General features: G+C 42.8%; 1 protein-coding gene across 3 annotated transcripts in view; it reads right to left on the reverse strand.

The window, feature by feature from the left end:
• Positions 1-13,082, reverse strand: part of LOC147627555 (uncharacterized) — a 150,768-nt gene that overhangs the window by 46,664 nt on the left and 91,022 nt on the right. For all 3 annotated transcript variants that reach the window (XM_086814472.1, XM_086814474.1, XM_086814473.1), the window contains exon 25: positions 12,903-12,983. In XM_086814472.1, coding sequence (XP_086670598.1) covers positions 12,903-12,983 — 81 coding nt within the window. The remainder of the gene's footprint in view (positions 1-12,902; positions 12,984-13,082) is intronic.

The raw sequence follows: 13,082 nt of genomic DNA on the forward strand, positions 1-13,082 counted from the left end.
AGATTTTCCAGAAAGCATCAACAAAACTCTTGCCCAGAGGTGTCAAGATTTAAAAAAACGCCGTCCAAAACAGTCACATAATCAGCCCCGAATCTGCCCGTTGCGTGGCCAGGATTGTGAGAGAGAAGTACACCAGCTGAAACCCACACGTGTGGCAGACTGTACGGCTGCTGTACAGCTGTAAGTACAACTAGCAGTCAACCAGTTTTCAAGGCGACCAGCAAAAACGAAATTCAACTATTGATCATCCTGTAATCGACCAACTCCAAAACAGGGAAAATAAAGAGAAGAGATGGCTGTTGTTCAGCCAGTAAAATGCACTGCAGCGGCCAGCCCCTAATGCGCATATAAGAGAGAGAGAGAGAGAGAGAGAGAGAGAGAGAGAGAGAGACGGTGCTGAACAGCCAGCCTTATAACCAACAGGAAAACGGCCAGGAAGAAAAAGAACCAATAGCTCTCGCATGTGCTTTCATGCGCATCCCCTCAAAAACAGCCTTCCCTTGCTTTTTAATAGAATCGACCAGCTCTATCTTAACTTGTGCTTTTTCATTTATGCCAAAAGTGGCCTGACTGCTAAGAATAACAACTTTTATGCTTTTTCCCTAAATTGCTCCCCAAGCAGTAGCTAGGCACCTCTTTCTGTGCAGGTATACATGCGCAAAATAATAATGTCCAGACAGCTTTAATGATGTGTGAAGACACTGACTTATAAACCTTATAAGTCACTTTAATGATTAAATTCCCATGTTGCTCATGATGTGTAGCCATCTTTCACGCTAATCTTTGCAAGTGAATGCTTCAGCTTTCGTCCGTGGAAAATCCCCGTTCTCACCTTGGCTTTCTTCAGTGTGTAAAACACTGATCAACACTGGTGGAGGGTTCAAATGGTGACATTGATCCAAATTGTAGAGAAGGTAGAGTAAATCAAATGTCTCTTTTTTGCATCAAAGGATGGGCTGAACTGAGTTTTCCACAAGAACATCTCTACTAACCAATATCCGCTTTGTGTCGGGATGGTAGAGTCTTTACCCCTTGCTTCCCACAAATATGCATTTAATTACCTTATCATCCAACTTACTACTTGTTTCTCAGGCACAAAAGCATAAGCAAGACAACCAAAGACACGGAAACGAGCTGCCATTCCAAGCCAAAGACACGGAAACGAGCTGCCATTCCAAGCTTCAAAAGGAGTAATGGTCAAAAAGGCCTTGGTAAGGCATCTGTTCAGAACTGCATCCAATGAAAAACCATGAGGCAAGTCTTGGCCTTTAACATGCACCATGCCATCTCCCAGAGAGATTTGTTTTTCCATCTGAACCACACCATTTTGCTAAGGTGTGTAGGCCACTGTACATTGATGCTTTATGCCTCTTTCTGTAACTATTTGGCCCTCCAAGCTCTTTTCACATGATGGAAATCATGCCCGCACACATGGACAAGTTGATGGATACATGGGAATAGGGTTCCTAAAACTAGCACAAGAAAAAGCAACCTTGGTCAAAAAGAAAGAAAAAGTAAAAAGTCAAAATGTGTTGACCAAGAGCTGACAGTACCATTGGAAATAGGACATCAATCTCGATCAAAAAGCTAAAAGCCGCTTTTCCAAAAGGAGCTCCAGGGCCAAAAAGCAAAGCCCTAAAGCTATAAAAGCACAAATCAAGAACTTTGGCTATTATTAATATTTAAAAGAGAAAAAGAAAAATCAAAGCAAAAAGGCAAAAGCAAGGCATGGCAAAAAGCAGGGCGGGACGTCTTTTCAAGTATAAAAGACACTTGTACCCTTTGGAGAATCCTCAATTTTGGGGAGAGCCACCTTGGGAGATTTATCCTTGAAGACATAGATCATCATCATCATCATTATCTCCTCCTCCACCCTCACTCTCTGTCCTGCTTGCAACGCCGCCATTGTCGCCATTGCAAAGCCACCACCGTTGGAACACAGTTGCATAGAAACGCGTTTCATACAGGTTCGAAACGTACGAAACGTTTCGAAACGTTTCATCCTGTATGAAACGCGTTTTTTCATCATCCAATTTTTTTTTATTTTTTTATTTTTTTTTTAATTTTTTTATATTTTTTTTTTGTGTACAATGTAGAGACGGATTGCATTTAGAGTTCTCTCCCAGGATTGCAGTTCAGGGCCTTGTGAGAGAAACTGGAGTACATGGGCTCTTTTTCACACGAAAAAGAGAAATAGACTCTCCTCAGCATAATTGGAGAGGCTTGTCTTTTGTCATTGCAATCTCTGATTGCTAGAACAAAAGGGTCATCCCATTGAGCCTCGCCAAGTGAATCCAGATAAGATTGATATCATGAAGTGCAAGGAGATTCCCGACATTCCTCAAGAGGAGAGAGACATCTATTCTATGCTCTATGAGGAGATCATGGCTCCGGCTCGCACTACACGATCTTCTCGAGAGGCTAGTACTAGTGGTGCACTTGCACCTCTAGAGGATGAGGCATTTGAGGACTCGGCTACCGGCAGTGACCTTGAGAGTGAGGCTACAAAGGCAAAAGATGCAGATGAGGATGAGCATGAGGATGCAGATAAGGATGCAGATAGTAGCTAGCAGCTGCTGCCAGTATCATTTTATTTGGACATGTTATTTAGTTTGAACTTTGGACATGCTATTTATTTTGATCTTGGATTTTGAGTCATGACTCATCACCCACGTGGTGATCCTTTTGATTTCTGCTTAGTCATCAGTGATCACCCACGTGATTTGTGATATCATCATATCTTACATGTATTTTGTTTTTATTGAAATGAATTCAATGTGGTCTCTTATAAGTTATGTCAAAAGTTTTTTCTTTTCTATATTTCAAGTAAAAAATATACATGTTTTTTCTATTTTGTATGAAACCTTTTTGTACCCGTTTCTTACCTTTTATGAAACGTTTCAAAACGTATGAAACCCGTTTCATACCTGCCGTTTCTGAAACGCCTGGCAACTATGCGTTGGAAGCGCCGCCAGCGCAAAACCTCCATTGCCGACGTCGTCGCCCCTTCCACCGGCACCTCCGCCGCCCCAGAGCCCAATTCCCCAGCTGTCACCCTAGGCCGGCTTCGCCACTGCGTGTTCACCTATTTGCTCCGCCCTTTGTGCACCTAAGCCGCCTATCACAGCGCCGGATGCCCCAGTGAGTCACCATCGTTTGCAGCGTCTACGCCTCCAACGCAACCAACAGCATCTGAGCCTCACTGCCAACACCCACCTTGGTTGTTTTTGGACAAAGCCGCCTCAAAAGAGTCACTTGTTACTTAGACTCGAGTTGGAACTAGATTTGGAACTTGGAGTTTGGGATATTGAATTCAGTACTAGCCCGGTGCCCATGTGGGTCCTCATGGTGAGCTCGACAACAAAGAACTTGTGCCCCGACATCGACTATTGGCTGACCTCGTCATCAACATATTTGTTTGGTATTGTATTCATTTGTTGTATTGGTCCTAGCTTTGAAAAGCTCGTGGATAGCTCCTGACATAAATTCTTGAAGAGGAGGTGGGGCCTGTTCCCCGCTCAGTGTGGTGAACTGTGTGAAACCCCTATGCCCTTCTCTCTCTCCCCCTTCTCTCTCTCTATCTATATCTCTTGGATACGTGGTTGAATCTGTCACTACACGCTCCGTTGGGCTTAGAGTGGTATCAGAGCAAGGATTTCTCTTGAAGAAATCTTTCTTGGGGTGACAAAGCCATGTCAAGAGCAGAGAGAGAGATCAAAGGCCTCAAGAAGGGAATAACTACGAAGCCAATACCGAACTTCTAGGAGGGAACCAAGGCCGTCAATCTATCTCTCATGAGACCGCAGCCATGACATCCGCAGAATACCAAGATTTCCAAAAGTTCAGACATAATCTTCAAGATGAAGAGTTCCTATCTTGGAGAGACACGAAGGAACAAGATTACAAAAGAGCTTAAATGTTTGAAGACTTTCTCAAAGAACAGGCTACTAAAGCAGAAGGAGTGGAAGCCACCAAAGCCTATCTTCGGTCCAAGGGAGTAACCATTGCAGAAGAATCCAGAGCTACCCATTCTATTTCTCGTGGAGGAAACACCGAGGCTATCCCTTGACCCGCTTTCTCGGACGCAGCTTCTTTGGGACAGGTAAAGGAAAGGAAGGCAAGAGAGCCTTCATCAACCGGCAAGATGGACTTCAAACCAAGGGAGAAGAGCGTCAAGTTTGATACTTTTCATCAAAAGCAGGATACCCAGAAAGCTTTATCCTTTGTCAAGCAATTTGATGCTGCTTATGGAGATGACTACTCAAAGCTTCCCATGGTTGGTATCCATTTGAAGAATGTCGCTTTGAATTGGTGGCTTAAAAGTAGCACAAGAAGGAACTAAGCCGAAGACATGGACCCACTTGAAGACTTAGTTCAACAAGAAGTTTCTACCCGCAACTTTGAAGCAGATGTGCAAAAGGAATGGAATGAGGCAAAGGAAAAAGTTGGTGAGAATGTTGCATCTTACCTTAGCAAATTGTCAGCAGTTTCTTTGAAGTTTACTTCATATACTCCCATTCCACCACTAATGGAGATGCGAAAGTTTGTGAATGGATCGCAACCTAAGCTTATGCAAGCAATTTATATGGCTGGACCGAAAACGTTGGAAGAAGCCCAAGACAAGGCTTTACAAGCTGAGGCCTTGTACATGCCTTGGATGGACGGCAAGACAAAGAACGACAATCGGGATCCATCTCAAAGGAAGCAGTTTAAAGACCGATCCCCATCAAGAGCCGAGTCTCAAGAGATGCAAGATGAAAGTGGGGACAAACGCCCACTCTTTCGAAGAAGATTGTCTCTCAAGCAACTTGAGGATTATGCAAAAGAAGGGAAGTGTTTCCAAAGTGGAAAGAAGGGACACTTGGCTGCAAATTGTCCCAACCTGCCAGAGCAAGAAGCTAAAGAGACCAAAAGATCATCAGATTGACATCCCGCCTCAAAAGGAGATTGCATTGGAGCATTCCTGCACCATGAGGGCCATGTTGTAGCCTATGAAAGTCTTAGACGAGAATTTTGTAGGATTGTATTGGAACATATTTTTAGATTGGAAATTTTGACACTTTTTTTTTCATCAAGAAAGATTCTTTTATGAAGTAAATCAATTTATGTAAAAAAAAGTGTAACAAAGGACTTGAAGACCAAAAGTGTCTACAATTCGGGCTTGGGAGAACCTACTACTATTGGCCTAGCAAAAAGAACATTAAGTTTTATGTTCAAGAATGTTTCGGCTTTTGCCTTTTTGCTTTGCTTTTACTTTTTCTCTTTTAAATATTAATAATAGCCAAATTTTTGGAAAAGCAGCTTTTAGCTTTTGATCCAGTTTGATCTCCTCTTTCCAATGGTGCCCTGAACTCTCGGTCAACACAATTTGACTTTTTGCTTTTTCTTGCTTTTTGACCAAGGCTTGTGCTTTTTCTTGTGCCTGCTTTAGGAACCGTGCCTGCCATGTGTCCATCAACCTGTCTTTGTATCCAAGCATGATTTCCATCATGTCAAAAGAGCTCAGAGGGCCAAATAGTTACATTATCTCTCTCCTATATCACAGTTTTCCTCAACTGTAGGATACAAATATTTCATATGTTTGTGGTACTAGCCCCCCATTCGGTGCTCTTGTGCATCTGGTCTTTCCTCATAAATGTTGTGCTTTCTGCTCGTTTCGCAACATCTGTATGCCTTTTCCTTGATCAATGTCCTTGTTCTTGATGGTACATGTCCTTCAGAGCCTGTCACATGTGTTAGATGTAATAAGTGCATACTTACCTTCTGCAAAAACTAGACACAAGCTAGTCAATAAACAAGTATGCATTAGTCACATCTACTGGGTACTCCAAGTACTAGCCAGGTAGTCTGGAGCCCAGTGGACTATCACATGCCATAAATCCAAGCATTGTCCACACATCAAAAACAGCACGCAAAGTCAAACAATTTCAAACATACATCAGTATGCAATGCACAAGTAACGATTCTCCTGTTAATGGATTGTCTTGTTTGGTTTCATCGAAACCGTGCTGAGCCATCTGGCCACTAGGACCGCTCAGACTATCACTCAAGGCCATATGTCATTAGGACCACCCGAGCATTCCTCCATAGTCATCTGGGCCATTTGGTCTTATGGACCGCCCGACTATGAAATCCAATACAATCATATGGGCCATTTGGTTGCAATGACCATCCGATTGTAAAATCCAATACAGTCATCCGGGCCATCTGGTCGCTCGCAATGACCGCTCGAATGTGAAGTCCAAGATATCTGGCATCAGTGCCGTCCAAGGGGTCATCTGGCATCGTTGCCACCCAAATTCAAATCTTGCTCCTTGGGCTATAGAACATCATTGCCACCTAAACTAGAGGATGTCGAAATAATCATTACATAAGAAAAATAATGATCAATTTCAATCCAATATATATAGAATGAAGAGGGCTAGAGGTACAATCCCTTCATCTTGAATCTGTGTTGATCGCAAGATGTCCATATCTATAGTTGAAATACATCTTGATCTTGACAGAAACTCTGTACGAAGGTCTTTGTGTGAATATATGCTCTTATGTGTGCGTGCGCGTGCGTGTGTGTGTGTGCGTGTGCGGAGTGTGCGTGCATGTGCGGTGCGTGTGCGTGTGCGTGTGCGTGTGTGTGTGTGTGAGAGAGCATATCTTGATACCGAGTTCTACACCCACTATCGGGCACTGATGACGTTAGTGGGGATGTCGTAGTATCTAGTCCATGCTATGCATAATGGAGTTGATAGTTATTTAGTCTTGTGGATTGACAACCATGAGTATATAACATGCACGTTCCTAAAAGGTGAATTTGGGCATGTTCCTAGATTCATCTAGGTATATGTCATAGCTTATTGTCCACGCTATGCATGATAGAGTTGATGAACCTACACTTCATGTACGGAGAGACATTGGAGTTAATGGTTGCACTATTGATTCGAAGTCTTTTTTATAGTTTAGCTTAATGTTGTTTGGTTCCGGCTCTTAAGTGCTTTAGGTCTAGAGTTTACAGTTCTTTGATTTGCTATTTTATGTTGTTGTTAGTATCTTAGCTCAAAAGGTTTAAGTTCTTATTAAGAAGAAGTGTGTGTATGCTTTTGTGTGTTGTGTGTGTTTTTTTTAATAAGTTTCTTTCATTCATGTAATTGTTTTGTTTTGTTTTCTTGTTTTCTTGTTTTTTTGTTTTTTGTTTTTTGTTTTTTGTTTTGTTGTTTTGTTTTGTTTTGTTTTAATTTTGTGTTTGTTTGTTTGTTTGTTTTTGTTTTTAGTTTTTAGTTTTTAGTTTTTTAGTTTTGTTTTTATTAATGTCTTAATTAAAAGTCTTGGTTTGATATTATCTTTTGATTTCCTCTCCTTAGTAGCTAGGTTTGTTAGTTTATTTATTTTTGATCTTTCAAATGCTTTGTTTTTGTCTTTGTCCTTCTTCACTATTATTTCTTTCTCAAATCTCTCAATTCATAAGTTAAGATTTTTCTGACCTTATGAAGGTATATACATCTGGACCAACCACTTTCTCATAAACTCGAAGTATTTTTGGATAGTCCTTTTAGTATTTCTGTGGCATCCATTTCGCATCCAATAGCGAATAATTCTCGAATTCCAAGAGGAACTCTTTGACCACTGTCTTTCCTCTTTTTCTCACAGAATAAAACTCAATCGCTCTTCCACCTCTGGTAGATCCTTGCAAATAGGCTCCTGTGGGGGGTAACCTGTACATGGTTCCAATAAATTGTCAAGGAAGGCATTATGTATCCTCCAATGCTCTAGAAGGTCCAACCGATAACATACATCGTTGATTTCCCTGGTATCCTGAAAAAGGTCCATATATCATCAATCCTTGACTATGAGAATCCAAAGATAAAATCCATAACAATACTCTCCCATGGAACATTCAATGGGTGCAATATTCTTGCTGCCTTTCGTTGGTAGAAATTTACCTTTCACCCGGGTGTCCATGGCTATCTGCGCCTAGGCTGCCTGCGTAGGCCTAGCCACATGCCGGCGTAGGCCTGGGCGCCTGCCAGCCTTGCCTTGGCGCTTGCCTGCGTAGGCCTGGGCGCGTGCCAACATAGCAGCGTACGTAGGCCTAGCCGCCTGCATAGCCGGGCCGCCTACAACAATCGGCAGCAACGACTGTACCCTGTCAGCAGCATGTGACCAGCAACCACAATCAGCCGGCGATCCCTTCTCTCGCTCTCTCTCTTTCTCTTTCAAACAAAAGCGAACATGCTTTTTTTTCTCTCTCTCACACAATTGTTCATGCGACTGCACAAACACATCCAGCCTTCTTCTTGCTAAGCAAAACAACCCTTTCTAGATCACAATCCCCATCATCACCGGTTGCTTTGATGAAAAAGCAACATACTAATCTGAAAAAACAGTAGTATGCATAAACAAAACAACAAGCTTCTTGAACACATACCTTTCTACGACCTCATCTTCTCTACCTACTGACTCACTCGTTCACGAGGCACGCTCTGATACCACTGTCAAAACCCCAAAGGATCTCCTCGTATAACGTTCCTGGTACGACACTCAAAACCTACAAACAAACCAAATAAACAAGAAGGGGATGTAGGCCTGACTCACCTCCCAACCACGACAGCCCTGGGCAAGCCCACAGACTTGGTTATCCCCACCGAGCCACGAGCTGAGCCAACTAGAAAGACGTACCGACCAATCTCTACCTCGTGACATCCCATACCGCCAACCCTCGCGGGCCTCGACTGCATGAAGTAGGTGCACATCTGCACTAGATCCAGGCTCCAGACCATAGAGCTCTCACAAATCATGCGAGACTCTATATGACTAATGACTAACCTTGGCCACCCTTTTATAGGCTCTTGGCCGGTCATGGGGCGTCCACACTTGGGCGCCCGCCCGTCCATACTTGGGTGCTTGCCCGTTAGTCTATCCCTAACTCAGCTCGCCAATCAGCCTACCTAGCTCCAAGCTTCCCCAAACCTCGAAGCTAGGCTTGTGTGCGTGTAGATACACACTGTGCACATGACATAATTGATCTAAAGGGAGCTCTTGTATGGAGTATATCCTGGTGGTATGGGACGCTAGGAAATGCTACAAGCAAGGTTTCTCAATACATCTATATTCCTATTTGGTAGGTGTCTAGGCAGCAGGGAAGTGGCAATTGATTTGAGAAATCAATTACAAGAAGGAAGAAAGAATGAGATTGTGGATTGCGGATGAGCCGAGGGAATATTATGTAGTTGCTTGGTACTTGCAACTACGATTAGGTCTATATTTTGGGTAAAGTAGTTATGCTTTGCGAGATACTAGATGAAGATTCTTTTCTTCACAAAGATACTTCCACGATCTCCATGTATGCACATATATTTTGAGATCCAAATTCAGCAAATTTTGCTGATATTGAGATCATTGGGTTTCTCGGATAGATTTATTCTCTCGACAAGATTCGGTTTGTATGCCGAAAGAGATTGCTAGCAACTTTCGGGAGACTGCAAGATGAGGCGTAAGGGATTTGTAAGATGTATATGAGGTATGTTTTGGTGGTACCAAACGCTAGGATTTATCATGTGTGCCGTTTACTAGATTCCATCGAGGTAGATGTTTTAGCCTCTGATGGGATAGATGAGCTTTGGCTTATTGAATAGTAAAACTGATACTTTACTTGCCTTGTTCATTGGGGTAGGTGCACTAGCCGTTGACATGGCAATTATCTTGATTAACAGCTTTTATGGCAGTTATTCAAAGCTGGGAGATTTCGCTTTGCGTCTTGATTACCTAGACATAGTGGATTGAGTTGGGACTTGAAGTTTATGGATGAGGCAATCAAAGTTCATATGAGATAGGTTCATACTCATGACGATTGTTCTTAGTTTGTCAGGCAACAGAGAGAATATATGAGTTTCCGTGGGACATTGCATGTGTTCGACACCAAGAGATCATTTGATTGGTCATGGTCTGTCTGTGATGATACCAAACACGTTGTGCTTTGGTATACGCGTTAGCCCACGTCTCCCTTGAGAATTGAAACTTGAAGATGTTCTCGGTGCAGATAGTAGTGTTCAGATATATCATAGTTATGTGGTTCTCAAAGAGAGAAGGTATTTTTTGTATACCCTAGGTGCAAGAAGTTACTCAATCTTGATATGCTAGGTAATATGCTTAGCTACAACAATTGCCTCTATGTTGTCAGATGTTCGGATTGCCCAGGAGTTGGACCAAGGAATTGTTGCTCACGACTCTAGTTCGAGTTGGCATATCATTAGTTTTGCCGAGATAGTAGTAGGAAAACTCACAACATATTTAGGCCGATCCTATGACAAATATATGAGTGGAAGATTAGACGTGTGTGGACCGGATGATGGAGTCAATTGTCAGATGTGGTTGTGGAAATGTCTTAAGTGGGTACATACATGGTACTAATCCTCTACATTAGTGGCCTAATCTAGCAAGACGAGGGGAGCCTTGCGATTGGGAGAACGAAGGCTAATATGAGTGGCCAAGATTATTAATAATAAATCCACGTGTGTTGGCTATTTAAAACACTTTGGTTAGTTTTCACAACAATGGACACTATATATGTGAAACATGCATTATTATTGATGTAGCGGGATGAATACTACATCACAATATTTGAGAATTTAAGACCATTGTGATATTTAGACCTCTGCGTAACATAATGACCCCCCTCCTAAAACCTAAGTAAGAAATAAGACTGCATCTATTGAAGTCCAAGAGGTGGAGGAGAGTGCATATCCCCATTTTGAAATGAAGGTGCTCTTGTTAAATATAGTGATTAATGTGGGAATAAAAAGTGCTAGATGGTTGAGTAAACTAGCACTGAATGTAGACATTAAATAAAGCGGTTTCAATGTGTGTGAACAACGGCTAGTATGTATAAGTCTCTTGTATGGGAACAGCCTCTTAAAAGCCATATGTGTTGGCATCATATTTGGAATATGTGGTGGCATCATACAGTGGAATCATATTTAGCATATGTGCTGGCATCACATCTAGCATATGCTTTAGAATATGTAATGAGGTCTCTGCTATAAAAAGGACCTACTTCTATAATGATTTCATGCTTTCCACTACATCTTGTACTTCCTTAATCCCTTTATTATAGTGCTGATTATCTTGTTGATTATCATCTCTCTCCCTCTTCTCCCCACTAGTGTGTGGTTGCACTCAAGGCATTAGCCAACATTTGGTATCAAAGCCGGTGCTGCTGCAGCTTGTAGAGCTTCACGTTCAGATCCCACCACCGTCTCAGAGCTACCCGTTGCCAGTCGCTGCCGCAGCAGAGCCACTCACCGCTGTTCAGGGCCGTCCGCCGCCATCGCAAAGCCACTCACCGCCGTTTAGAACCATCTGCCACCGTCGCAAAGCCCGCCACCACAGAGCCCACCGTCGTCGGCTAGTCGGGCAGTACGCACCACCTCCACCGGCCAGCTGGGCGGAGCCATTGCAGCCAGCGCCTACAGCCACCACCCGCCTCAGCCAGCTCTGAGCTCTGTCGTCGCTAGCTGTCTGCCGCCTTCTCTGCTCCTCGGCCAGCTTTGAGACCTGCCTAGCCCACTGTTCGACATTGTGCCCCGCCCACAGTTCTCCTCCACCTCAGTTCTGATCTCGGCTCCAGTTCAACTCGGGTGTCTGAGGGAGGGAAAGAGGGGAGAAGCCACTGAGCTCACATCAGCATCCTGTCCACAGAAGCCCAAGCAAGTGCAGTCCAGTGCCAACCCTAGCAGCAGCAGCAGTCTTCATCCCACTAGATGTGGGACTTTCTTTTCATACATTTTTTGTGCAAGTCAAAGTGTCTGTGCTATCATATTTTGAAATTCTTGTTCATTAGGTGAAGTTTTGTAAAGTGGAAGCATTCATAGGCACTCTTGTTTCTGTACAACACTCCTGGAGTCTTGTGTACAATGTTCTCTTTGGGAGCCAGCCTGACCCATCCCTTACCCTGCACTCCTAAACACATTAACTATAGCATGACCAACCAGAAAAGTATCGTAGTCTTGTAAATGCATTCAGTCACCTGAGTAAGATTATTTCTCCCGCCACCGTTTGGGACACCTCCGCATACAAAATCATTGAAGATCTTTGCATAAATAGGTCATCAGATTTGCAGCCACAAGTTAAAAACTCGGATTGCTGCCCCTTTTCGTCCTTTGCTTTGCCATTATAGAGTTTGGGACGAGCCTTCATAACCGACTTCGTAGTGAAGGTTGTGCAATGTGGAAAGAGCCTACAACGTGGAGGGCAATTGGCTGTGTTAAAACTTGCTCGCTGTAGGTTCAAGAAACAATTCCAAAATTCTGTGGTCACTACTGTGTTTTCTTTCTTTTCTTTTTCTTTTTTGAGGTGAAGAGAAAATAAGAAGGGGGGAAGAGAGAAAGAAAGAGGGAGGGAAAGATGAGGCCCTTAAACTATTCTGGAAGATAAAGCTATAGGGGCTGACCATGGAAAGGTAAATACGCCATCATTTCTAGCACAATATTCTTAATATTCTAAGTGTTTCTCCAATGGCTAGGACCTTATAACCAGAGAACCTTAACCCACTGCATATACAAGAATTTCATTCTGGAGCCCACCGTACATTGTCAAACCAACCACTCAGACAAGGATACATGTCTAGATCACAAGAATACCCTGCATTTCAGAATGCAGAAACTCTAAAGTCCTTAACTAGAAGTATGTAAAGTGTGATACCAGTAACATGATTGGAATGAAAAAAGAACACACACAGGTAAACATCACATGCTATCCCCGATGCCATGTGGGCCTTACCAAGTTTCCATATAACTGAGGGTGATGCCCACAGGGAAACATAACATGCTATCCCTGATGCAGTGTAAGCCTTATAAAGTTTGAGTAGAATTGAACAAAGGAAAATAAAATCTCTTGGAAATAACACTACTTACCATGAAATCCAGTGCTTCAAAACACAAATATTGATCTTCTGGATCCAATCCGGATTCATCATCATCAGGAAAAGATCGCTTCTGTATTCAGACTCACAACTTGAATAAGCAAAAGGAGCTTAATTGCTCCAGAAAATGAACAAAAAAACTGCTTTTGCTAGTTCAAAACTGAGAAATATA

The sequence above is a fragment of the Cibotium barometz genome, chromosome 20, assembly GCF_041138505.1.
Source record: "Cibotium barometz isolate CiBa-2024 chromosome 20, ASM4113850v1, whole genome shotgun sequence".
In the NCBI taxonomy this organism is placed as follows: domain Eukaryota; kingdom Viridiplantae; phylum Streptophyta; class Polypodiopsida; order Cyatheales; family Cibotiaceae; genus Cibotium; species Cibotium barometz.